The sequence below is a fragment of the Callospermophilus lateralis genome, chromosome 2, assembly GCF_048772815.1.
Source record: "Callospermophilus lateralis isolate mCalLat2 chromosome 2, mCalLat2.hap1, whole genome shotgun sequence".
Lineage (NCBI taxonomy): Eukaryota > Metazoa > Chordata > Mammalia > Rodentia > Sciuridae > Callospermophilus > Callospermophilus lateralis.
Window position 1 is genome coordinate 149,742,475 of NC_135306.1, and position 25,453 is coordinate 149,767,927.

Below are 25,453 nucleotides of genomic sequence, written 5' to 3' on the forward strand. Positions count from 1 at the left end.
CACCTTATATCCAAATCATAACAGATATGGATACATAATAAAGTACCAAGGCTGTTACCTCCTTAGGAACATTTTAAGTATCAGAAGAAAAGGTTATTGTAACATGGCCTTAAAATCAAACATTGCTTGTCATTAACCTCTTTATTCATCCACCTTATTAAAGAAATTTAAACCATATCAAATAAAGCCAGTATCAACTAAACTAGAAGGAAAAGCATCCTATTGCATACTAAGGTTCTTTAAACAGAAGACTTTTATATCTAACCAGATTTTCAATTTTGGTAGACCATGTTTTCTTCACCCTCTCTCAGAGAATAAACAAGCCAAATCTCTTTGGGATACAGATGTTTTCTAGCTGAATCCCAAAGAGATTTTCTTTATTTTAATAAAAAAAAATAAAATGAATTCTTAATATAATACTGTGTAGCCATTACTTACTGAGAAAAAGTTAGTATGTTAAGTAGAAAAGTAGTTATAAACACAGTCTATAATATGCCATTTTTGCAAAAGAAATGGATATACAGACATACATATGCATAGATAAAAACTACAAGACACATCAAAATATTAATAATTATTAACTTTTTTTGGTACCAGGGATTGAACCCAGGAGCGCTTAACCACTGAGCCATATCCCACATCCCCAAGCCCTTTTTGTATTTTTTGAGACAGGGTCTCATAAAAGTGCTTAGGGCCTTGCTAAGTTACCGAGGCTGGCTTTGAACTCACAATTCTCCTGCCTCAGCCTCCCAAGCCACTGGGATTACAGGCATGTGCTACCATGCCTGGCAAATAATCAGTATTCTTGATTAGTAATATTAATGGGTATATTAATTTTCTATGGCTGAAAAACAACCACAAATTTGACACTTCAAACAATACCCATTTGTTATCTCATAATTCTATATGAAAGAAGTAATTATAAAACAGAATATACAATATGCCATTTTTGCAAAAGAAATGTGTATACAGACATATATATGCATAGATAGGTCATATGTATCATAGGTCCAGCCTACCAAGATAATCAGATTATCTTAAAAGTTGACAGATTTGGAGCCTTAATTATATCTTCAGAATCCCTTTGAAACAATTCCTAGATGAGTGTGTGAATGACTAGGAAAAGCTATGCGTACACAAAGGGCTGAGACATTGAATTCTGTTTACCACAATGGATGAGCTTTATTTGGTTTAGTTTGCTTTTATTCTCACATCATGCATTGAAGATATGATATTTAAGTTTTGGGGTCTTTTTTCAAGTTTTAAAACTATTTTGATTTGTTTATTATAGTGATGAATGTTAGATGTTTATGGATATCTTTGGTACATTTTGAGGGTTGTGGTTGTTTTCCTTGAACTAACCACCACATTTTCATTATTTTCAGAAGTTATAAAACTCTACACTAGAAAGTAGACACTTTGGTTTTTTGTCTCATTTACCTTCTAATCAAATATAGAATTCTATAAAGTAGTGATACTTCCCATGTTCCACGGAATAATACCATTGGTCCTCAGTTTTTAAAGGGAAGCCTAAGAACTACAGTGGGATCATATAGAGTAAAGTGGATAAAAGCACAGAATGGGGAGTCATTCTGGTTATACAGTAATTGCCTTTTATTATAATGATTGAAAGTGAAATTCTTGTTGTAAGGCAAGGCCCCCAATAGGTGCCTTAAAATGTATTACTGGGCCCTATATATATACTATTTTTTTTCCTATACATACATGTATTTGATAAAATTTAATTTATAAATTAGGCACAGAAAGAGATTAACAATAATAACTAAGAATAAAGTAGAACACTTATTATGTACAAATACCAGTTGGAAGAACTGAATGCCTGGGGACTTATATATCTTTTGGGGGAGGTGGGCAGGGAAGTAACAGGGATTAACTTAGGAGCACTTGATCACTGAACCACATCCCAGACAGGGTCTCCCTGAGTTGCTTAGCACCTTATTCTGGAGGCTGAGGCAGGAAGATCTCAAGTTCAAAGCTTTGAACTTGAGATCTTCCTGCCTCAGCCTCCAGAGCCACTGGGATTACAGGTGTGCACCACCATACCTGGCTGAATGCCTGGGGATTTAATGACTCCCACAAGAAGGCTATTCTCTCCGGAAGAGACTTTATTGATGCAATGTCAAGATCTAAAACAGTACAGAAAGTAAAAGTTCAGTGAACAACTATTGTTAAGTGAATATCCTCAAGGAATTTTCTTGCCTAGTGGGAAGGGTGGACAAGTAAGCCATTACAGAACCTTGTTGTAAGTCTGAAAATAGAAGGAAATACATTGAATGTTGCAAATATTTCTGCTGGATTTCAGAGTTTTCATTTTCTGCGTTTTCTGCTTTCAGTTCTGTTAGAACAAGGTAACAAACTGCGCAATGCCATGGTGATTTCTGCAATGAAATCAAGCCCAGATACTAGCATGTTGTTGGACAAAATTCATCCTCCAATAAAGGAAGATTCTCTTAGACCATCAACCCAGTAAGTTACAGAATAGACAAAAACCCAGTAGTTCATTTTTCTTAATAGTTGTTAACCTGTGTTTCTTTTTTTAAAAATAAATATGTGTGTGTTTTATATATATATAATGTTTTAGTTGTAAATGGACACAATATCTTTATTTTATTTATTTTTATGTGGTGCTGAGGATTGAACCCAGTGTCTCATATGTGCTAGGCAAGTACTCTACCACTGAGCTACAACTCCAGCCCCCAACCTGTATTTCTTATTAAATTATGAACTGGACAATCTTGGAAATAATTTTTGATGAGGTGATAAAGAAGTCTAAACTAGGAGTTAAGATGCTAGTACTGGCACTGATACTTAATAAATGTATAAATAAGTAATTTTGCTGCTCTTTCTGAACTGGAATGCTTGTATATAAAATGGGGATATTTTCTTCCTATTTTTCAGAAATGAAATGGGGTTCTGATCTAGGAAAGATCTCACAGAGTTTAAAGTTTTAGATATATGTAAGGCATTTAAGTCTAAAGTAATAAATTTTATGAATCAGACCAGCTCCATAATACTCTTTTTTTTTTTTTGCTCAATTAATTATGATTCAGATTTTTCCCATCTGTTAGCCATTTAGTGAGAGTATTTTTCCACACTTCAGAATCAGAGTGTTGTCTAAGAATCAAGTTGAAGATCATGTCCTTCCTTCAACTGAGGATACATTTTGGAAACATGACACAAAAGTTGATACCAGAGCTATACAGCTGCTATTAGGCAGGTAAGTGCTTTAACCAGCTTCGTTCCTTTCAAGTTCTTCCTACAATTCACTAAATATATTGTTAAATTCATCCTTCTAAAGCTTTGCTTCCTTAACTAACCAGTCGGTTTCTGTTTCTCAACCTACTACTCAATACCTATGAAATAAAAATTCAATTTTTAGCTTTTTGTTCTTGGCTTCATTTAAGGAATGGTTCTCAATCTACCTTTCCATTCTTATTTCCCAGCTCTTACCAACACCAATATTAACATGATGTGGTGAAAGCAGCATGAATTTTAGACAGATTTAAATTAAAATTTGAGGTTTGTTGCTTATTAACATTGTGTCCTTAAGCAGGTATCTCACCTTCAGAGGCACCAATAAATTTAGAATTGTTCCTAACCTTGCAAAATTATGAGGATTAGAAATGGTGTATGTAAATGAGCTAACACTGTGCTTGTCACATACTAGATTCCTAATAGCTCTTATTATTAATATTACCACTAACGTGTGCCTTCATCTATTTATTGTCTCTTGAGTAAAATACTATCCCCATTACTGTCTTGGCAAGGTGGTTAAAAGCAATATGTGTTAAGTTATAAAAGTGTGAGAGGCCAGCCTTCATGGCATTTACCTGTAATCCCAGCAATTTGGGAGGCTGAAGCAGGAGGATCATGAGTTCAAGGCCAGCCTAGGCAACTTAAAGAAACCCCATCTCAAAATGAAACATTAAAAAAAAAAAGGCGGGGGGAGTATGGGGATATAGATCAGTGGTAGCGTACCCCTGGGCTCAATCCCCAATAACAGAAAATAATTTACATTAATTAATTAATTTTAATTAATTAAATAAATAAGGTGCAAGAGAACATGTTCTTCAGAAACTCCATTTAATTGGGTTAAGGTTAGACTTCTTAAAGAAAAGAGAAAGACTACATAAACATTTTAGTGTGCTAATGGTATAGGTAGAGTGAGTAGGGGTATAATGGAAAAGGAAGTGGAAGCCAAACTTTTAAGGACTTTGAATATTATGTTAAAGGGTTTAGATTTCATGTTACAAATTGGTTAGACAGAGAAATATTTGAGCAGAAGAGTAGAAAGATTAGTTTAGCAACAGTATGGAAAATCAACTCTACAGGCTAAATGGAAAAGTATGTGGGAATAGTTTTTCCTCCCTGGTGGAGTTGTAAACATAAAAAATTAAAGGTTGCTATGACAGGATCTTATAACTAATTAGTTGTGGAAAGAGAATGAAAACTGAAAAATGACCCCTAGGTTTTTGGGTTAGGAACTCCATGGTTTATAATGATTGAAATTGAAATCCTCAATGTAAGGTAAGGATTTGAAGTTAATAAATTCAAGTTTAAGCTTGTAAATCTGTGAAACTTAAGTTGTCTATAGAACATTCAAGTGCAGTGTTTAGTAGGTGCTTGAATATGTAGAGTGAAGCTTAGAAGAGAGGATTGGCCTAAAGATAAAAATTGAGTGTCATATACACTGCAGTAATTGAAATCTTGAGAGTAGCAGGATTGGGTACCCAAGGAAAGAATAGGAGAATGAAAGTAAAAATGAAGGACATGCTTTCATGCCCCACTCCTTATTTATTTATTTATTTTAGTTTTTTATAATTTTACTTTCTTTTACATTTTTATTGGTGCATTATAGTTGTACATAATGCTGGAATTTGTTGTGACGTATTTGTATGTACACACAATATTACAGTATAATTATTGGCCAGTATCACTCCCTAGCACTTCCCCACCTCTCTCCCCATCTCCTATCCCCTGGTTTCTTTCCTCTTTTGATCTCTCTGTGTTTTCATGAGATCCCTTGCCCCTTCTTTTCTTTTTCCTCTCTGGTTTCCCCATATGGGAGAAAACATATGACCCTTGACCTTCTGAATTTGGCTTATTTCATTTAACATAATGGTCTTTAGATTCATCCATTTTCCTGCAAATGACATAATTTTATTTTTCTTTATGGCTGATTAAAACTCCATTGTGTATGTATATTCATTCATTTATCGATGGATACCTAGGCTAGTTCCATGGTTTGGCTATTGTGAATTGTGCTACATGAGTATGCATGTATCACTATAGTATGATGACTTTAATTCTTTAGGACAAATAGCAAGGAGTGATATAACTGGGTCATATGGCAGTTCCATGCCTAACCTGTTGAGCAACCTCCATTGTGATTTTTGTAGTGGTTGTCCTAATTTACAGTCTCACAGTGTAACAGTGTTCCTTTTTATTCAGATCCTTTTCAGCTTTTACTATTATTTGTATTCTTGATAATTATCATTCTGACTGGTGTGATAATAAATCTCAATGTAGTTTTGGTTTGCATTTTCCTAATTGCTAATGATAATGAACATTTTTTTTCCAGGTATTTGTTGGTCATTTGTATTTCTTTTGAGAAGTGTCTTTTCAGTTCACTTGACTATTAATTGGTGCCCACTCCTTTAAAACCTCAGTAAAATGATGGTAAAGTAATAGAAAAGACATAAAAATCACAAGAACCAAAAGGGAAAATGACAACAGATGAAAGATGTCAATAAAATTTTAAAAGTTAGAAAACAGATGGACAATGATAACTGACCCAGCAAAATAGAGAAAGCTGTACCTTGAGCCAGACTGCCTATATTTTATCCAAGTTCTGTCACTCACTAGTGTTAAAATCATCCAAAGTTATAACCACATTTTACTATAGTTTTTTATCCGTTAAATAGATAATCATAATATAATCTACTTTAGTGATATTTTGTGAGCAAATTCAATGATTTAATTCCTATAAACTTGTTAGAATACTGCTGGCATAGAGTAACCTCTCAATAAATATTGAGTATTATTATTATTATAATAACTGTCCCTCTATGAGGGATAGAGCCAACAGACTGACATTTTCCTGCCCAGTCAAAGACTAGAGTTTATTCTTTGTAGAGGTAGTACTATCAGATCTCTGGATTCAAGGATGTCAAATGCAATTGAAGATGAGGGTGAGCACCATACTGAGGGAAAGGAGATTAAGTTTAAATTCTACATATGAGAATGATGAATATCCCTCCATTCCCAAACTCCCTTTGCTCCTTGATTCCTAGCACACTGACAGTGACTACCTCCCAGACAGGAGATGAGATTATTTATGCTTGGAAAGTCCAGCTCAAGAAGAAAGACACCAACCATGGAGGTTACCCTCCAAAATGATCTGGTTCTGCCCAATTAATTATTTTATAATGAAACCTACCAGTCAACAAGTTTCCTCTCACTCTCAAGCTAGAAATAGGACTCTCAGTCAGCATTTGAGGACCTGACTTTAATATGACCAGATAGCTAAGATTTATAGGCATTCAAGGAATGCCTCTAACATAGAAACAACAAGATTAACAGAACATATGGAAGATGTAAGTGAGGGAAAATCCTATTTTCCCCTTAAGGCAGAGTTGGAAAGTAGGAAAGAAAAGACAAAATTGAGGATATATTCAAGAAGTTCAACAACCAAATAATTAGTTTCAGAAAAGAGGAAATGAAAAAATTCTCCTGAACTGGAGCATATCAGCTTCTGTGCTGATACTTGAGCCAAGACCCCCTATCCCATCTCTTCTAACTCAGACACATAGAAACGTCCCTCCTTACTGGGGCAGCCAAGGACTTAGAACTCCCTCTCCCCATAGTGCCAATCAGTAGGTATCTTCTGAGGGAGGAGTAGGACATAAGCAAGAGAAAGGAGGCTGAGACTGTAGTTTAGTGGCAGAGCGCTTGCCTTGAACATAAGGCCTGGGTTTGATCCTCAGCACCACATAAAAATAAATAAGTAAAATAGAGGTATTGTGTCCAACTACAATTAAAAAATAAATATTGTTTTAAAAAGAGGATATGCAAATCACTAGAATTCTAAATTAAACAGGGAATGTTAATACCAATTTTATAGAAATAAAACATTATGAATGAATCCTGTGAACATTTGGATGACAATAAAAGATAATTTACATAGTATAATTTGGTCAATTTCATTCCACCATGCATTCCTTTTCCTCTCCCTCCTCCTTCCCCATTCCGTCTCTATCCTTTCTTCTACTTCTGCTTCACTGATCTCCCTTCTATTTTTATGGGATCCCCTCCTTTTTCCCCCTTATTTTGGTCTAGCTTTCACATTTGAGAGAAAACATTGAAACCTTGACTTTATGAATATGGCTTATTTCACTTAGCATGATAAATTTCACCTTTCTCTATGTCTATAAAGTACTAAATTTTTTTAGCTTTTTTATTTTTAAATATTATTTTTTAGTTGTAGCTGGATACAATACATTTATTTATTTATTTATTTATTTTTTTAATTTTATTTTTTTTATGTGGTGCTGAGGATCAATCCCAGGGCCTTATACCTGCTAGGTGAGCACTCTATGGCTGAGCCACAATTCCAGCCCCTAAAGCACTAATTTTTTAAAATATAACTATAAATAAATAGAAGGAAGACCAGTAGAATAGAAGATGGGCAATGGGAAGAAGGAGAGGAGAGAAAGAGGAAGTACTGGAGATTGAAGTGGAATAAATTATATTCCATGCATGCATGATTATGTCAAAATGAATCCCAATATTATGTATAACTATAATTCACTAATTAAAACATTTAAAACCTTTTTAAAGACAAATAATTTAGATAAAATGGACAGATTGCTAGAAAGACACAGATTACTAAAACTGACTCAAGAAGAAATAGACCTGTAACAAGTAGGGATTGAATTAGTAATTCAAAAAACTACGCACAAAGAAAAGCCCAGGCCCAGTTTTTATTGATGAATTCTACCAAACAGTTAAAGAAGAGTTAATACCAATATTTCACAAATTCTTCTAAAAATTGGAATAGTAGGGAAGTCTTTCCTACTATTTAATGAAGCCAACATTACTCTGTTACCAAATCTAGACAGAGGCATCACAAGAAAACTACAGATCAATATGTATATGGAGACAACAATTCCCCACAAAATATTCTCAAACCAAGCCAAATAACTAAAATTTTATACCATGACCCAGTGGAATTTACTTAGAATGTAAGGTCAGTTTAATTTCTGAAAACCAATTTATGTGATATACAATATAAATAGAATAAAAAACAAAAGCGACAGGATCATCTCAAAAGATGGAGAGAAGCATTTGACAAAAATCTAATGATCTTGCATGACAAAATGCGCAATAAGCTTAGATTAGAAGAGAAAATCCTCAGCATCTACAGAAAACACAGAGTTAACATCATGCTTAATGTTAAAAGACTGGATGTGTTCTTCCTAAGATTAGGAAAAAGCAAGGATATCTCAGCAGTTCTATTAAACATTGTGCAATAGCTTATAGCTGTTTCAATTAGGAAAAATAAATAAAAGGAACCTAAATAGGAAAGGATGAAGAAAAATATCTCTGTAAAGATGAAATGATCTAGTACATTGAAAATTATAAGGAATTCAATAAAAATGATTAAGAATCTAATAAAAATTAGAACGAAGTTCAGCAAGATTGTAGGATTCAAGATCAGTATGCAGAAATCTATTATATATTTACATGCTTGCAATGAGCAATCTGAAAATAAATTTAGAAAAAAAATTCATTTATAATGACATCAAAAAGAATAAAATACTTAGGAATAAATCCAATAAAAGATGTGTAAAACATAAACTCTAAAAACTATAAAACACTGTTGAAAGAAATTTCAAAAGGTCTAAGTAAATAGAAAAACATTACATGTTCATGATTCAGCACAATCCCTGTCAGAATTCCAGTTGATTCCTTTGTTAAAATTGACAGGCTGCTTTTAAAATTCATGTGAAATTGTAAAGGACCCAGAATAGCCAAAACATTCTTGAAATGGGAGTCACACTTCTCAATTTTAAAACTTACGTAAGCAATAGCAATCAAGTCAGTGTAGTACTAGCATAAGGGTAGACAAATAAATCAGTGAAATAGAATTGATAGTTTAGAATACCCAAGTGTCTATCTTTAGTCAGCTGATAGTCAATAAAGCTGTTAAGATCACTCAGTGATAGAAGAATTGTCTTTACAACGAATGATGCTGGGATGCCTAGATAAAGTGAAGTTGGATCTTTACCTCACCATCTACAAAAATTAACTCAAAATGAATCAAACAGCTAAATGGAAGGACTAACATTATAAAACTTATAGACAGTAAACCTTAATGACCTTGGATTAGGATAAGCATCTTAGATATGGCACTAAAAGCACAAACAATAGAGAAATGAAAAGTTGTGCTGTAATTGTGTACAATGAATCAAAATACATTCTGCTGTCATTTATACCTAATTGAGATAAATTAATTAATAATAAACAATAATTATAATAATAATAAATTAATAATAAATAAAATAAAACAAAAAGAGCTAGGGGTATGGCTCAGTGGTAAAGCACCCCCGGGTTCAATCCCCAGCCCCAGCCCCTGAGTGTATCTCATTCTTCTAGAATTTTGTTTTTGTGTGTATTTTATAATGTGATCCTATGTTAGTATGGTGGTATATGCATATCATATTTACATGTGTAACTTATAAGTTAATTAAAACATTTATTGAGATGTATGCTCAAAAATTTACTACTGGCAAGATGCATTTAAAATTTTTTAAAAGATATATTGAGTTTCAAAAAAAGAAGTCCTGTGATTTGGCAGCAGATAAATTGGTATAATATAAAATAAATCTTAAATTTTAAAAAAAGCACAAGCAATACAATAAACAAATTGGACATCTCAAAATTAAAAATTTTTTGTGCTTCCACTGATACTATTAAAGAGGAAAGACAAGAGAATAGGAAAAAATTGCAGATCTTATATCTGATAAGGGATTTATATAACTCAGAATTTATAAGAATTCATATGACTGAAGAGACAAATAATTCTTTAAAATATGGACAGTGGATCTGATTGAACATTTCTCCAAGCAAGATATTTAAGTGGTAAATTTATACATGAAAAGATGCACAACTCCATTATTTGTCAGGGAAATGCAAATCAAAACAATGAGATACCACTTCACACCCACTAGATTAAAAAAGTCTGGATAATAAGTATTGATGGGAATGTAGAGAATCTAGAATCCTAGTATACTACTTGTGATAATGTGAAAGGTACAAATGTAAAGTAAATGGTACTTTGGAAAATCATTTATCAGTTCCTCAAACTGTAACACATAGACTTACCATATGATCAACTCCTAGGCTATACCCAAGGAAAATGAAAGCATGTATCCAAACAAAAATATGTATATGAATGAACCTAGCAGCATTATTCATAATATTCAAAAAATGGAAACAAGCCAGATGTCTACCACCTGGTAAATGAACTTTTAAAACATGAAATATCCATTAGTGGAATATTATTTGGCAATAAAAAAAACAAGGTGTTGATACATATGACAGCATGGATGAACTTTAAAAACACATAAATTGAAAAAAAATCAGTGCCAAGTGATTATATATTTTATGACTTCATTTATTTGAAATGTCCAAAATAGGCAAATCTATAAAGATAGTGTAATTATTATCAGTGGTTCCTTAAGGTTGAATGTAATGGTGGATAGGGTAATGAAAGTAAAAGTTATGGAGTTTTGTTTTGAGGTGATGAAAATGTTTAAAATTGACTGGAGTGATGGCTGCTTATATTTGTGAATGTATTAGATATAAAATTGCTTTGTGGTGAATAATATGGTATATGAATCATATATTATAAAGCTGTTTAGGAGAAAAACAACCTAGAATCCAACACAGTAAATTTAAAAAGCCACATCAAGATGTATAATCATGGGCTGGAGATTTGACTCAAGTGGTAGCGCGCTCGCCTGGCATGTGTGCGGCCCGGGTTCGATCCTCAGCACCACATACAAAGAAAGATGTTGTGTCCGCCAAGAACTAAAAAAAAAAAATTAAAAAAAAATTCTCTCTCTCTCTTTCTCTCTCTCTCTTTAAAAAAAAAAAAAAAAAAAAAAAAGATGTATAATCATGAAATTTTGAAATACTGAGTATAAAGAGACAGTATTAAAGAAAATAAAAAATCACCTATATGTTGGAATTGGAATGACATCAGGACTATCCACAGTTCCCTGGAAGATAGTAGAGAAATGTCTTCATAATTTTGAATTAAAAATTATTTGTGGGGCTGGGGCTGTGGCTCAGCGGTAGAGTACTTGCCTGGCACATGTGAGGTGCTGGCTTCAATCCTCAGCACCACATAAAAATAAATAAAATAAAGATATTATGTCCAACTACAACTAAAAACAAATATTAAAAAATTATTTGCAATATAAACTTCCATTACTAATCAAACTATCAATCAAGTGAGATAGTAGGAAAAAAAATCCCTTCATATATTGAGAATCTCAAAAGTTTACCTATCAGTATTCTTCAGGAAACCTTAGGGGGATATCTTCTACCGAAGAGAGGGCTTAAGAAGGAAAAGGAAGACATGGAGTCCAAGAAGGAGGGACTATAACACAAAAGAGAGATAAAAGGAGGTTTAGGATGTATGTCATATTTACAGAGCAAGCAATCTGTACAGGACAGAACTTCAGAGGAGACGTTTCTGAGGCCTAAGGGACAAGGAAGAATAAAATATATATTGGCCAAGTCTGGGGGGGGGAGTTGAGTAATAAAATAGTAATAGGTACATATAAAACTCTGCAAATGAAAATTAAAACACTTATTAATACCAAGGAAAACCAGGAGTTGTATAAGAGAGAAAGTAAAATTGTATAAGAAAGGAAGTAAGTTAATTATCCTACACTTGGTTCTGATATGTTAACCCTGAAAATAGTAATGCATATGTATCACTTAGAAATATGTTCATAAATACCAGGACCATCTCAGGGAGTTGAAAGCAATTGTCTTTAGGAATTTAGGCAACTACTGTTTTTAATTATCAGCCTGTTGTCTTCTTAACTTTCAAAACAAGTATATATATTTGATTAAAAATTATATGTAAGAAGAAAAAGAAGGGCTGAGGGTGTAGTTCAGTGTCAGAGCACTTGGCTAGCATGCTGCAGGCCCTGGTTTCAATCCAGCACCACCAAAAAACAAAACAAAACAAAAAAAGCAGGGGAGGAAGAAAAAGAAGAGAGAGTGCTAAAAGTGGGCTTGTCTTATGGCCAGGCAACATAGGCAAAATCCATCCTTTCAATATGTCCTAGACAGTGAGTTAAGTTCAAAGAAATCTTACACTGTAAGAAAAGAAGTAAAATGTGGAGGACTATATACTATAAACAATGAAGATCTCTAACTTTAGGGGTGTGCAAAGTGGGGGCAGAAAGCAAGCCGCAGGAACACAGAGAGAACATAAGTGACAAGAAAGAAAGTTTATTGTAGAGTATAAGAAGTAGAATTTCTCAAAGCATTAGTGCTCAGAAGCTTCAGAGAAGCCTGTAGATTGGGATACTCTTAACTGGATTTTGGTAGTTAGGAAGTTGTTCTTTTTTGTTGTTGTTGTTGTTCCAGGGATTGAACCCAGGGCACTTAACCACCGAGCTACATCCTCAGCCCTTTTAATATTTTATTAAAAAACAGGGTTTCATTGAGTTACTTAGGGCCTTGCTAAGGCTGAGGCTGATTTTGAACTTGTGATCCTACTGCCTCAGCCTCCCAAGACGCTGGGATTACAGGTGTATGCCACCTCAACCAGCAGGGAAGTTGTTCATTTTGAGAGAGAGATTGCAATTTATTAATGGTCCACAACTTGGGGATGATTGTCCACACCCCTAACCCCACATAACTTTTGAGAATGTCTGGAGGCATTTGGGGAGGAATACTTCTGGTATCTAGTGAGTAGAGGCCAGGAACCCAAATGCACAGGACAGCCCAATGACAATTATCTGACCCAGTATGTCAGTAGTAAGGTTGAGAAACCCTGCTGTAGATTAGGGAAAGGTAAGAAAGGGAGAATTTGCTGCAACTGCTCATTCAAAGTAATGTAAAAGCATCATCTCATTTGAAGGTAGTGATTATGTACTATTTTCTTGAGAAATTAAAAAGTATAGCAGCTAGCTTGAAAGGGAAGAAAGTAGAAAGAAATAGCAAAATGCATAGCTCAATGCCTGCACATAGTATTTTTTAAACTTTTTAGTTGTAGATGGACACAATATCTTTATTTTGTTTTTATTTATTTTTATGTGGTGCTAAGGATCAAACCCAGTGCCTCACACATGGGAAGCAAGCACTCTACTTCTGAGCCACAACCCCAGGCCCAAGGCACATAGTATTTAATAAATATTATTGCTTTTATTATTAACAACAGGTGTTCATTAACAGATGTTCATTAAGTGCTAGTTAGTATAAGAGAAAAACAAAATACAAATAGCATATACTTTGCTTTTAAGGAGCTTACATTTTGAGGGAAAATATGAGATTTATACAAGGACCTGAAGGAAAAGATAGAAAGTAAAAATTCTCTAAAACAGTACCAGAATGATATGAATTTTAAAAAACAGAGAAATTATTCCTTAAAATTTTTGAATTTATAGTTATTTATGTGCTTATCTTCCTATTAGTTTATCAACTTCTTGCAAGTAGAAAATTTTATTCATTTTTATATCCCCATAAAACTAATCATGCCATAATGAATCCTAAATGCACATAATTACTTAATGGAAGAAGGTATAAACACTTAACTTATTAAATTATAGTTACCTTTTTTTTTTTTCCTACTAGACCAAAAACTCCACAAGACTACAGATTGTGTTAGCTTACCCCTCCCTATATCATCCAAGACCTAACACATAATAGATGACCAAGAAATGCTGAGTGAGATCACAATCAATGTCATTAGTGGATTTTGGATACTAGTTGTCATCCCAGGATGGGTTGGGGGGGAATATAATTGGAAAATATTTTCTAATAGTCTTCTGTTTCATGTGAGTTTAACCTATCTTTTTCCATGTTTAGAACTTTCAAATCTTACTAAAGAAAGAATAGTGCAGCTGAAACTTGTGTTAAAGTCCTTCTGCTTTGTTTTTCTTTTCTCTGCAGTGCTGAATTATCCCGAGGTCATTTCTGGAATGGGTTAGGCTCCCCTCCAGATTCACCTTCCCCTGGGAGTGATGTGTACTGCAGCAGTGAGCTGAACGACCCTCAGTATGACCAGAGTCTCCTGGAGAACTTATTTTACACAGCACCTGTAAGTCATTGAACCCAAAGCTTTAGGAATAGAAGAAAACAAGTATTTTTAGTTACTTGTTTTACCTTATTTAATCATAATGACAATATGAAGAGAAAAATAGTATCTTCATTTTATAGATCAGGAGACAGGCCTAATAAGATTGAGTATTTGGGGCTGGGGCTGGGGCTGGGGCTGGGGCTCAGGCTCAGTGGTAGCGCACTTGCCTGGCATGTGTGAGTCACCACATAAAATAAATAAAGGACTATCAACAACTTAAAAAAAAATTAAAAAGTTAAAAAAAAAGATTGAGTATTTTGACAAGAATACATAACAAATATTAGAGCCAAAATTTAGATTTCAAAAAATTTAGAATCCAAAGCCTGTGGTCTTAATAATATATGACTTCCTTAAAGCACTTCTGAGGAAGAACTAAACATAGGTATACTCTCAGATCACCCTTGACCTGGTATCTATTTAAAATATTCTAGAAATACTTCTACTCACAGGTATTGAAAAATACCTTTATTTGCCCATAAGACAGGTCACTCTCTTTTCAGGCAGATTTGTTTTTTCATAGCTCTTTCTTACATCTAGCATACTGTATATTCTATTCACTGATGTAGCATCTTCAGGAGTCTATACATAGTAAGTCTAGTCCTGTTCCATAAGTAAACATATGTGTCAAGATTATTGTCATATCTTTATATTAGTAAATTTTTGTTACTACAACAAAATACCTGAAGTAGGCTAAATTTACAAAGAAAAGCGTTTTTTTAATTTATAGTTTTAGAGACTAAAAGTAGACACAGCACAGTGCAGGTTCTGGTGAGGGCCCTTCTTGGCTACATCATCTCATAGCAGATGGCAGTGAAAGGAGCATATATGAGAAGAAAAGATCACATCACCAAACAGAAAACCGAGAGACAGGTGTCCCACAATATCTTCTGCAGGTTTGCCCCTAATCTAATGACCTCCCATAAGGCCTCATGTAAAAGTTTCTACCTAACAACAATTCTACCTCCATTTTCCATACTGAAAGTACAAGCTTCCAATACATGAACCTTAGGGCACATACTCAAACCACATCCAAACATAGGAAGCCTGACTTTCCTTTTTTCAAGATCAGAAAAAGATAACTGAAATACAAGGTAAGGGGTACTAACTCAGTTGTAAGACACTGAGGGCTCCCAGGATTGAAAAGAGGTAGGAAGAACTTTTACATGAAATTGTCAGGAAAAAACATTGTCAGGCCTAAAGGGTTTTAACTGAGACTTGAAAGAATGGCCTAAGTAGAAAACACATACTTGGGCTGGGGATATGGCTTAAGCGATAGCGCGCTCGCCTGGCATGCACAGGGCACTGGGTTCAATCCTCAGCACCACATAAAAATAAAATAAAGATGTTGTGTCCACCGAGAACTAAAATATAAATATTTTTTCAAAAAGAAAACACATACTTATTTACTTCAGGGGATCCAACTTAACTAGATGAGAATTCGTATAGAGGGGTTGAGGAACATAAATCCGTAGTAGAATATCTGCCTAGCATACATGAGGCCCTGAGTTTGATCCCCAACACCTTGGGGAAAAAAATAAAGGAGAGAGAAAGAAAGGAATATGTGTAGAAAAAAAGTTGATAAGGCAGGTTAGCACACTGTAGCCAATGTGAAAGCCTTTGAATGTCAGGCAAGGAAGAAATGACATGACCAAATAGGGTTTTAGGAATCTTAATGTAGCAACCATGGAGGGAGCACACTGAGGGAGAAATGAACAGAAGCAGACAGGAAGCCATTGAGGTGTGAGAGAACCAGAATGAGAATGGCAGTGGCAGCAGTGGAAATGGGAAGGAGGAGATGCAGTTGAAAGGCATTATGAATTGTTAAGATTTCATGACCTCCTCTGTTACCAATCATTATTAATGCTATGTTACCTATAAGCCAAGGAGGAAAAGGGTTATTTTTTACACATTATTTATTACCCATTTTCTGTGCCAGGTCTTTACATATTATCTGTCATTTGTTGAGAACTATACCAAATGTTTTAAATCTATTGTTTAATTAATTCTTTTATTAGCCCCGTGAGATGGTATTCTCTTTTATTTTATGTATCATAAGCTTTGAGAGGTTAAGTACTAGTCATTAAGAATTCTTATCCTAGTCTGTCTGGCACAAAGCTAGACCACACTTTTTTTTTTCTGCTAGACCATACTGTCTCATAAGTCTTGAGCAGTATGAGACTTACCTCCCTAACCTCATCTTTACTTACCTCCCTAACCTCATCTCAATTTGAGACTCTAGCTAGAATCTCATCCCATTCTTCAAACTTTCTAGCTCTTCTTGTATCTCCATATTTTTTGTTAGTATTAAACCTTCTACTGTGAATGCTGAAATAGCCTTACCCATCTGGTAAACTTCATTCTTTAAGAATCATCACCTCTTTGCAGAAACCTTCCAGACTTCCCTGAACAAAATTTGTTGCCTGAATGCCCACAATATCTTACATATACTTCTGGTATAGCTTTTGTTTGTTTATTTGTTTGTTGTTTGTTTGTTTTGGTTTTGATTTTTGGGTACCGGGGATTGAACTCAGGGGCACTCGACCACTGAGCCACATCCTTAGCCCTATTTTGTATCTTTTATTTAGAGATAGGATCTCACTGAGTTGCTTAGTGCCTTTCTTTTGCTGAGGCTAGCTTTAAACTCATGATCAGCCTCCCAAGCTGCTGGGATTACAGGATGTGCCACGGTGCCCAGCTGATATAGCTTTTACCACATTGTTTGATATGATGCCTCATAAACAGGACACATCTTTATTTTTGTATTGCCAGTACAGCAAAGGCCTAACAGATAGTGAGTACTCACTTAGTGAATACTTAGTGAAATAAATGAATGTATGAATAGTGCTAAGTAATTCCCTATGCTATTTTAACAAAATAATTTTAGAAAATATTGGTGGAGGGGCTGAGGTTGTGGCTCAGTGGTAGAGTGCTTGCCTCACATGTGTGAGGCACTGGGTTCAATTCTCAGCACCACATATAAATAAATGAATAAAATAAAGGTCCATCAACACTAAAAAGTATTTTAAAAAGAGAAGAAAATGTTGGTGAACTGGAAGAAAGAGAAAACCAGTTGACCATGAGGCAATGGGAAGACCCAGGAGTTAGAATACTCATGTGCTTCCCCAGGGTCAGTGTTTGATATACTTATATCAAATAACATAGAAATTCAACATTATTACCTTGTGTCTTGGGTTCCTGAAAGTTTTAGTTTTTGAACAGTCTAGTTTATATTTACTCTAATTTCTTTCAACCTGTAAATCTATCTAGATTTTGATTGTCCTGTCAAAGACCATCTTTAAAAACCTGCCACTTAGCAGGCAGGGATGTAGCTCAGTGGCAGCGCCATTGCAGCCCATATACAAGGCCCTGTGTTTAATCCCCAGGACTATAAGTTAATTAATTAATTGATTAAAAATTAAATAGATAAAAGATGCCACTTAAGTTGTATTTCTTTCTAGAAGAATATTCTTAGCATGCTTATTTGAATTAATCTGTTCCCTTATAGGTCAATACATGATACACCCTGAGAAGCTGAAAAATGGAAACTGAAGATGATAGGCTTAAAATGGCTTTGATTTGCTCTCCTAAATTTGTATTAACAAGCTTTATGCTTTAAAATTTGAAGCCAAATAACCATTATGTCATTCTATTTTCCATTTTGTGATATAAGAAGCTAATCAATCGGTTGCAGTAGAATCCTTTCTCACAATAAAAATCACAGGGGATTTAGCTCCTCTTAAGGAAATTTGTGAAATATAGTAAATATATTAATCTTAGCAAGATTAGAAGAAGAATGAGTCATTTGTAGTATGGATAGTTAAAAATAAATAAATAAAAGGGAGTCTTTGCATCCAGTTAGGTGACATTGTACCAGTCATTTGGTCTCAAAGTATGGCAAAAATACAGACTTTGAAACCAGGGAGATCAAAATTTGGCTTTGCTGCTTATAGCTATAGATCATAAACAAATTGCCTAACTTTTTTCTCAATTGTAGAAATTGGAATAAGGATACCTCGTAGGAATGTAGTGAATATTAGAAATATACATTCAGCATTTAGCATAAAACCAAATGCATAGTAGCCAATCAATAGATAGTGGTCCATGTTATTAAGAATTTAAAAGAAGAGTTGACTTTGATTTATTTACTTTGAGCTAAACTGTAGCTTAGTTTTGTATAAGTAGGAAAAATAAGAGATTATATCAATGTCAGTAACATTATGTATTTCAAGAAAGCACGCACTTACTTTTAGAGAAATATTTTGTTACTGCTGTTCTTACAACAATCATTTTTTAGTGTCTCTCTCTGATTTTCTTCCCATAGAAATCCGATACTAGTATCAGTGATTTCCTCAGTGAAGATGATGATGTTGTTCCTTCTAAAAATATGAACCAGTCAAAAGCTCTTGGCAGATCTTCTAAAGTCCTGGAGTCAAGTGATCAGAAGCTAAAGAAGAAGGCACCAGGCAAGAAAAATAGGTGAGCTTCTCTGTGGATGTTTGATTATAGGCAAAAGCGAAGGAAGATTATTTCCATAAGATCTCCTCAAGTGATGACCTGTGTTTACCCAGCACTATCAGAATGACTGTTACAGTAACTCAGTAAACATTGTGTTTCTTAAAATTTTAATAACATGAAAAGATAGGTACAATTAAAATGGTTAAGGGAGAAAACAATACTGTGTTGTATATGTACTGTGGTCACACCTATGTAGAAAAATAAGGAAAGCAAATGAGAAGGAATACACAAAAGTGACAAAAGTAGTTATATTAGGATAGTGGGTAGCTAGAATAAATTTTCTGTCCTTTCTGGAAAAGAAGAGAAACTTAATTCTATAACATCATTTTTTACACTTATATGGAGATCAACTACTAAAAGAATTTTTTACATTTTTTGAGATTTCTTTCGTTGTAGATTAGAACCAAAATTCGGATAAAGCCATTTCCACTTATGAATTAATTTGCTTATTGTCCTACCTGTTGCCTGTGCAAGCTAGTTTGTTTTCATGTTGGGTCTCTTTAACTGTCTGCATGCCCGTCTATATGATTTCCTTGTAGAAATTTGGTTGAACAACAGATGTTCTCTGAAACTCCAGAAGATACCCAAGTGACGACCTTAAGTGTGGATAGACTGGCCCTTCTGGGAAGAATACATTCAGTCAGAATGTTCATCGAAACAATGGGAGTTCCTCCAGATAGTCCCCAGGTGACCCCTGGCAAAAAAAGCCTTACTGGGAGACCACCTAAGCTAACAATAGCTAAAAAACGGTATGTCTCTAACATGAGAAGATAAGTTTGATATTTTTGGAAAATATGACTGATAACTGTATAACACTTTATGATTTGTAATGTGTTTTCATCTCCAACATTTAATCAATATAAATGTAGTGAATCCCCACTAGGTCCCAAGAACTATGCTAGGTAAGTTGGGAATAAAGAAAATTAAGAAGCAATCTCTGTTCTTATAGATCTTACAGTTAGCAAAAAAGGACAACATTTATGTATAAAATGGAATATTACTCAGCCATAGAAAAGAATGGCTTTATGACTTTTGCCAGTCAATGGTAGAGCTGGAGATTATTATGATAAATGAAATAAACCAACCCCCCAAAACCAAAGGCCAAATATTCTCTATCTTATGCAGATGCTAACATACAATAAGAAAGGGAGGGGAGAATAGAAGTTCATTGGATTAGATAAAAGGGAATGAAGGGAAAGGGGGAATGGCAATAGGAAAGACAGTAGAATGAATTGGTCATAACTCCCAGTGTTCACATATGAATACATGACCAGTGAAACTCCACATAATGTACAACCGCAAGACTAGAATTCTACGTGTTTGTGTAATATGTATAAGTTATACTTTCCATGTATATGTCCTACTGTCATGTATATCTAAAAAAGAACAAATAAAAAAATCACTGTGTATAATAGGGCCTTAGAAACCAGAGTAGATGTTTCATATTGAAAGTGCTGTGGAAGCAAGCCTTTCATTCCACATGACCAGACTAATGAAAGATTTGAAGAAAAGAGGTACAGCTTCTGGTGATCAGAAGTCCTGAAAATAGACTTTCCAAGATGTGTAGATTCATAAATAGAAAATAGATTTCTTATTTGGTTTTTTTTAATCACCTTTTTTCTTTTTTTAGCACTTTCTTTGTGGAATATCACTTTCCTGTGGGTTTTTCCAAAAGTGGATTGGAAAAGACGGCTTTGATCACTGAAGTTGTTCGATTTGCCTCCAGTAAAATTACAGATGGAAGTAAGAGATAGACTGGTTTTCAGCTCCTTAAATATTTTGACTTTGGAAGAATTTTTGAACCCCTAATTACTTACCTGACTTTTGTAGTGCTGTAGAATCTTAACGCTAAAAAGAATTTTGAAGTGAATCTTCTTTAACTCCTTTATTTTGTAAGTGAAGAAACTGACTCAGTGGTACACTGACTCATAATTTAACGTAGCAGGTCAGTAACACGGCTGAGACTAAAACTCAAAACATCTGATGCTTAGTTCATATTTTTCAACTGTTGACATTTTTCTTTTCTTATTTAAAACAGTTTTATAAAGATACAACTCACAAACCATACACTCATTTGACATGTATAATTTAATATATTGCAGAATTGTTTTTAATATTCACGTAATCCAATTTTTCTATTTTTTTCTTGGTTGCTTGTACTTCTGTTATCTTCTTTTTTATTTTGCTTTAAATATGTATAGTATAGAAAAATAAAAGGATAGTATAATAAACACGTTCCTGCAATCCAAAATTAAAACTGTTTTTTTTAATATTTTTTAGTTGTCAATGGACCTTAATTTTATTTATTTATATGCAGTGCTAAGAATCGAACCAAGTGCTTCACACATGCTAGGCAGGTGCTCTACCACTGAGCTACCCACCCTAGCCCACAAACCATTTATTTTAACATAGTTTGTGAATATCTTTGCCTTGGCTCTTCAGTTTAATCCACAAACAGTTTGTTAGTGTTAAATTTCTTCTCTGGGAGGTGGTTTGAAAAACAAAAGATGTGGTTCTAACTGTCCTCCACATTCAAGTAACTTTCCTATAATAACTTTAGATTTTTTTAAATTTTATTTTGCTTTATTTGCTTTTTGAGCTAGATAATCCATTCATGTAGTTTTTAGATTCCATTTCTATAGGCAAACAACACTGTTGCTTTTATACGCTTCCTGAGCTATTTTTTGCATATATCAGCAAATGTGTTGATTCCTTTCTATCCCTATCCCCCTTTTATGTAAGTGATAGTGATAGAGTACCATGTGCACCATTCTGCAGCTTGCCTTTGACATTATAGCTTAGGGATTTTTGCATATTGGGACATAAAGAGCTTCATCATTCCTCTAATGACTACATACTGTCCCATTTTGCTGCTATGCCATAATTGAAACAGCCCTAAATATGATCAGTATTTAAGTTATTTGAACAGTATTTAAGTTATTTCAACCTTTTTCTGTTAAAAATAATATTTTAAAAATATTTTATGTGCATAATTTCTCACTTGGCATAAGTATATCTAATATGAATATTTAAAATAAACACTTATTTAGCCTTAAAGTAATATAATATACTCTTTTACTAGGCCACATTATTTCACCCTCCCCATCACCTTAAGGGAGAATTAGGGCATTTCAAATTTGTCTTCTGCTTGCTTTCTGGCTGTATGCTTTTATTAACAGCAGTAGAAGCTGTCCTGAGGGTTTGTTCAGAGCACACAAGCCTGTGTAAATAATTCTGTTGACTAAAAGTATGCATGTTTATTGTGGCTAAACTATTTTTATTGTTGTTGTTGTTATTTATTTATTTACTTACTTATTTATTTATTTACTTACTTACTTATTTATTGTGATGCTGGAGATTGAACCCAGGGCCTTGTGCATGCAAGGCAAGTAGTCTAACAACTGAGCTATAGTTCCAGCCTGCTAAAATGTGTTTTTTATCAAACCTCCAAATGCAAAGAAAAATATTGAAACCTTTTCTCAGGGCTTTTCCTTCTACTTCATTCCACTTAAATAACATTTTATGAATTTCTTAAATTATCTCTGAACCTTGATTTCCCCATCTGTAAAATTGAAATATATCAGTTCTCATTTTGCTTCTATAGTGTTCATTGAAATTCATGTTCATTGAAATTGAGTTCTCAGTTGCCATAGAACCATGCAAAAGCAAGGACACCACTCTGGTTTGCACAAATTTCAGCTAACATAGTGTCTACAAAGCCAAGACTGCCTATAATCACACAAGGAATTAGTGGACAATCAAGGAAGATAATGAATGTAAAAGCATTAAGCTCTAAAATAGTAGAGTTTATATAATAAACTCTATATAGTAACTAATATTTATTGAACACTAATTCTACTCAGTTGTGTTATATACATTAACCACTTAGTCATTACAGTAACAACCCCCACCCACCCACACACATAGCTGGAATGGTTGAATAAAACCTAGAACTGTTTTGATTCTAAGTCATTTTCTCTTAATCTAATTAGCCTCTCATGCATTATTTTAATTTCTGACCACAGTGGTTGAATTCTCCCTGTGTCCTTCTGAGAACCATCATTTGGGAAAAAATGCAATAAGTATTGACCCAGGATTTGGAAGACTGGGTTCTACTTCTGATTATACCTAAAGGTCACACTAATTATGTGATCTTTGGCAAAATCACTTTGTCATCTTTCAATAATATAGAATGGACTGTAGATATTTTCAGGATCTCTTCCAACTCTTAAAAAAAAATCTTGTCTGAGACATTATTAGCAATTTATGTATTTGAATTTCTTCTTCCACTATCACCTTAACTTACTTTGTGGTAAAATAATAATAATAACAACAACAACCTTAAGTGACTGTATTGATATAGGTTATATTAGCCTTAATTTGAGGTTCTACTTCCTGTTTGCAGGTGGAAACAGACTATATGAGAAATACAGTAATACTATAAAAATATGCCTTGGTAGTAAGAAGAAATCTTAGAAGCATTAAGTTGAGATAGAGTTCTGATTATACATTAAAGATTTTTCATATATTACCTCAGTTGATCTTTCCAGCACACAAATGAAGTATAGGTGTTTTCTTTGTTCCCTTCCCCCTGGTAGAGCACCAAGAGAAATTAATCTCCTAATGGATGTGGGCTTCATGGGCCCAGAACTTTTGTTCATACTTTCTGTATCTGGATCTGTGTGTGGATCCAGATAGCAAGACCCAGATCCTGCCCAAGAATACGAAGAGAAGTACATACACAAGGCCAAATGCAAGGGTTCCTGCTGGCCAGGCTAGATCCAGCTGCTGCTGGGAAAAACTGCCTTTAAAAAGTTGCTATCTATGGTTATGTGTTCAATTTTAAACACCTGAAAAGTTAAATAAAATAGATACCCTCCCCCCCCCAAAAAAAGAGAGAGAACAAAGATGGCCAGAGATGGATAGAGAGATCAGTATGTCAAAATGAGCAACTTGAATGAATGCCATTGGTAGCAAATTCTCCATATTTGTGAGGGTATCCATTTTAAGGACCTTATAAGTAAATGAACAGGAAGATCATTTTACAGGTGATAAATTGTTGCTGAGTTGGCAACTAGTAAGTAATAGAAGTGAAACTTAAACACTGTCCTTTGATTCTAGTTTTAAATTCCAATTTTTTTTTTTTTACCAGTTAATGCCCCATAGCAACAAATACAAACTAAAATACCACCAACACTTCATCTCATTTATACTTGTTGGCAGAAAATCCTTCCTTTCCATTCAAGAGATGGACTCTACTCCTCCTAACATGACTAAGTAACATCAGTACCTAATACCTTGTCTGAGTGACAGTGGGAGTGTCCTATCAGCCAGCAGATTAACTCATTTTTATTATTATCATTTTAGATTCAGTTTTTCTGTTCTATTTATCTCTCATTGTTTCACTTTAAGCTAGCTCCCCTTTTTTATTATACTACCCACCAACTTGTCTTTTAAAAACCGTCATATTACCCTAAATATAGTGAAGTATATGGATATCTCCTTATACATTCTGTGCTCATGTACTTGGCATTCATTTCTCATAATAAAACAGAACAAGAGCATGCTTGTCTGCTGTTTCTATACAAAGGGTTTTCTCTTTGTCTCTGCTCTTTCAATTCCAAAACCCTAATACATTCTGTGAAATCATACTGACTAGATTCCTGCATGAGATTTTTAATTAGATTTGAAAGGGAGGTGGGTGGTGTCAAGGCATGGATTAATCATGGCTCCGGCTGAATGTGTGCCTCTGTGTGTTTCTCCTTACAGTGGTGAAATTCCAGCAGCGATTTGTGTTTCCAATACAGTTTGGTGGCCCCATGATAGAACACTGGTGGAATTCTAACCTCACTTTCCAAATTTATGCAAAGAAAATGCCACAGAAAAAGGTATTATAAGTGATCTTGACCTTTGCCTCACCATTCACACCAGAGAATAAGAGTATACTTAAAATTATTTTCCAATTTAAGCTAGGAATTTCTCTAAGTACAAGGTACACTAATGCTTTTTAATATCATAATAATTATTTATTGTTATTATTACTACTCTCTGCTGTTTGTTATAGACCAGATATTATGGTTATAGGCTCCATACAAACTATCAAATTTAATCATCACAATAACTCTGTGCATTAGATATACATCTAATATTACTTTCATTTTGTGGATTAAAAAAACTGAGATTTGGTTAAGTGACATGTCTAAGATCACCCTCATAAAAGACAGCCAAGACCCAAGTTTTTTGTCTTTAGATTCTAAATTCTTAACATTTTTACTGTGTTCCCTTATTGTAGGGAAGTGACTGTATTGATATAGGTTATTTAGCCTTAATTTAAAGTTCTACTTCCTGTTTGCAGGTAGAATACCTAAGGTATCTTGCTCATGTCCATAATAATATAATTGTGGGTAAATGTTGACTAATTCCAAGTTTATAAATCTACTACAGCTAACATAAATCAATAAACTATGATGTGAGCCATGTTTACTTCTTTTAGTGAAAGAGTAGCCTGTTATCTTTTGACCTCATCTTGTA

The 25,453-nt window shown here is 34.1% G+C and overlaps 1 protein-coding gene across 4 annotated transcripts in view; it reads left to right on the forward strand.

Moving 5' to 3' along the window:
- C2cd3 (C2 domain containing 3 centriole elongation regulator) overlaps positions 1-25,453 on the forward strand; it is a 135,827-nt gene that overhangs the window by 27,324 nt on the left and 83,050 nt on the right. For 3 of the 4 annotated variants that reach the window (XM_076846648.2, XM_076846650.2, XM_076846651.1), the window contains exons 6-12: positions 2,355-2,487; positions 3,122-3,238; positions 14,221-14,368; positions 18,729-18,883; positions 19,462-19,671; positions 20,553-20,665; positions 24,692-24,810. In XM_076846648.2, the coding sequence (XP_076702763.2) occupies positions 2,355-2,487; positions 3,122-3,238; positions 14,221-14,368; positions 18,729-18,883; positions 19,462-19,671; positions 20,553-20,665; positions 24,692-24,810 (995 nt within the window). The remainder of the gene's footprint in view (positions 1-2,354; positions 2,488-3,121; positions 3,239-14,220; positions 14,369-18,728; positions 18,884-19,461; positions 19,672-20,552; positions 20,666-24,691; positions 24,811-25,453) is intronic. The other variant, XM_076846649.2, reaches the window with a different exon arrangement.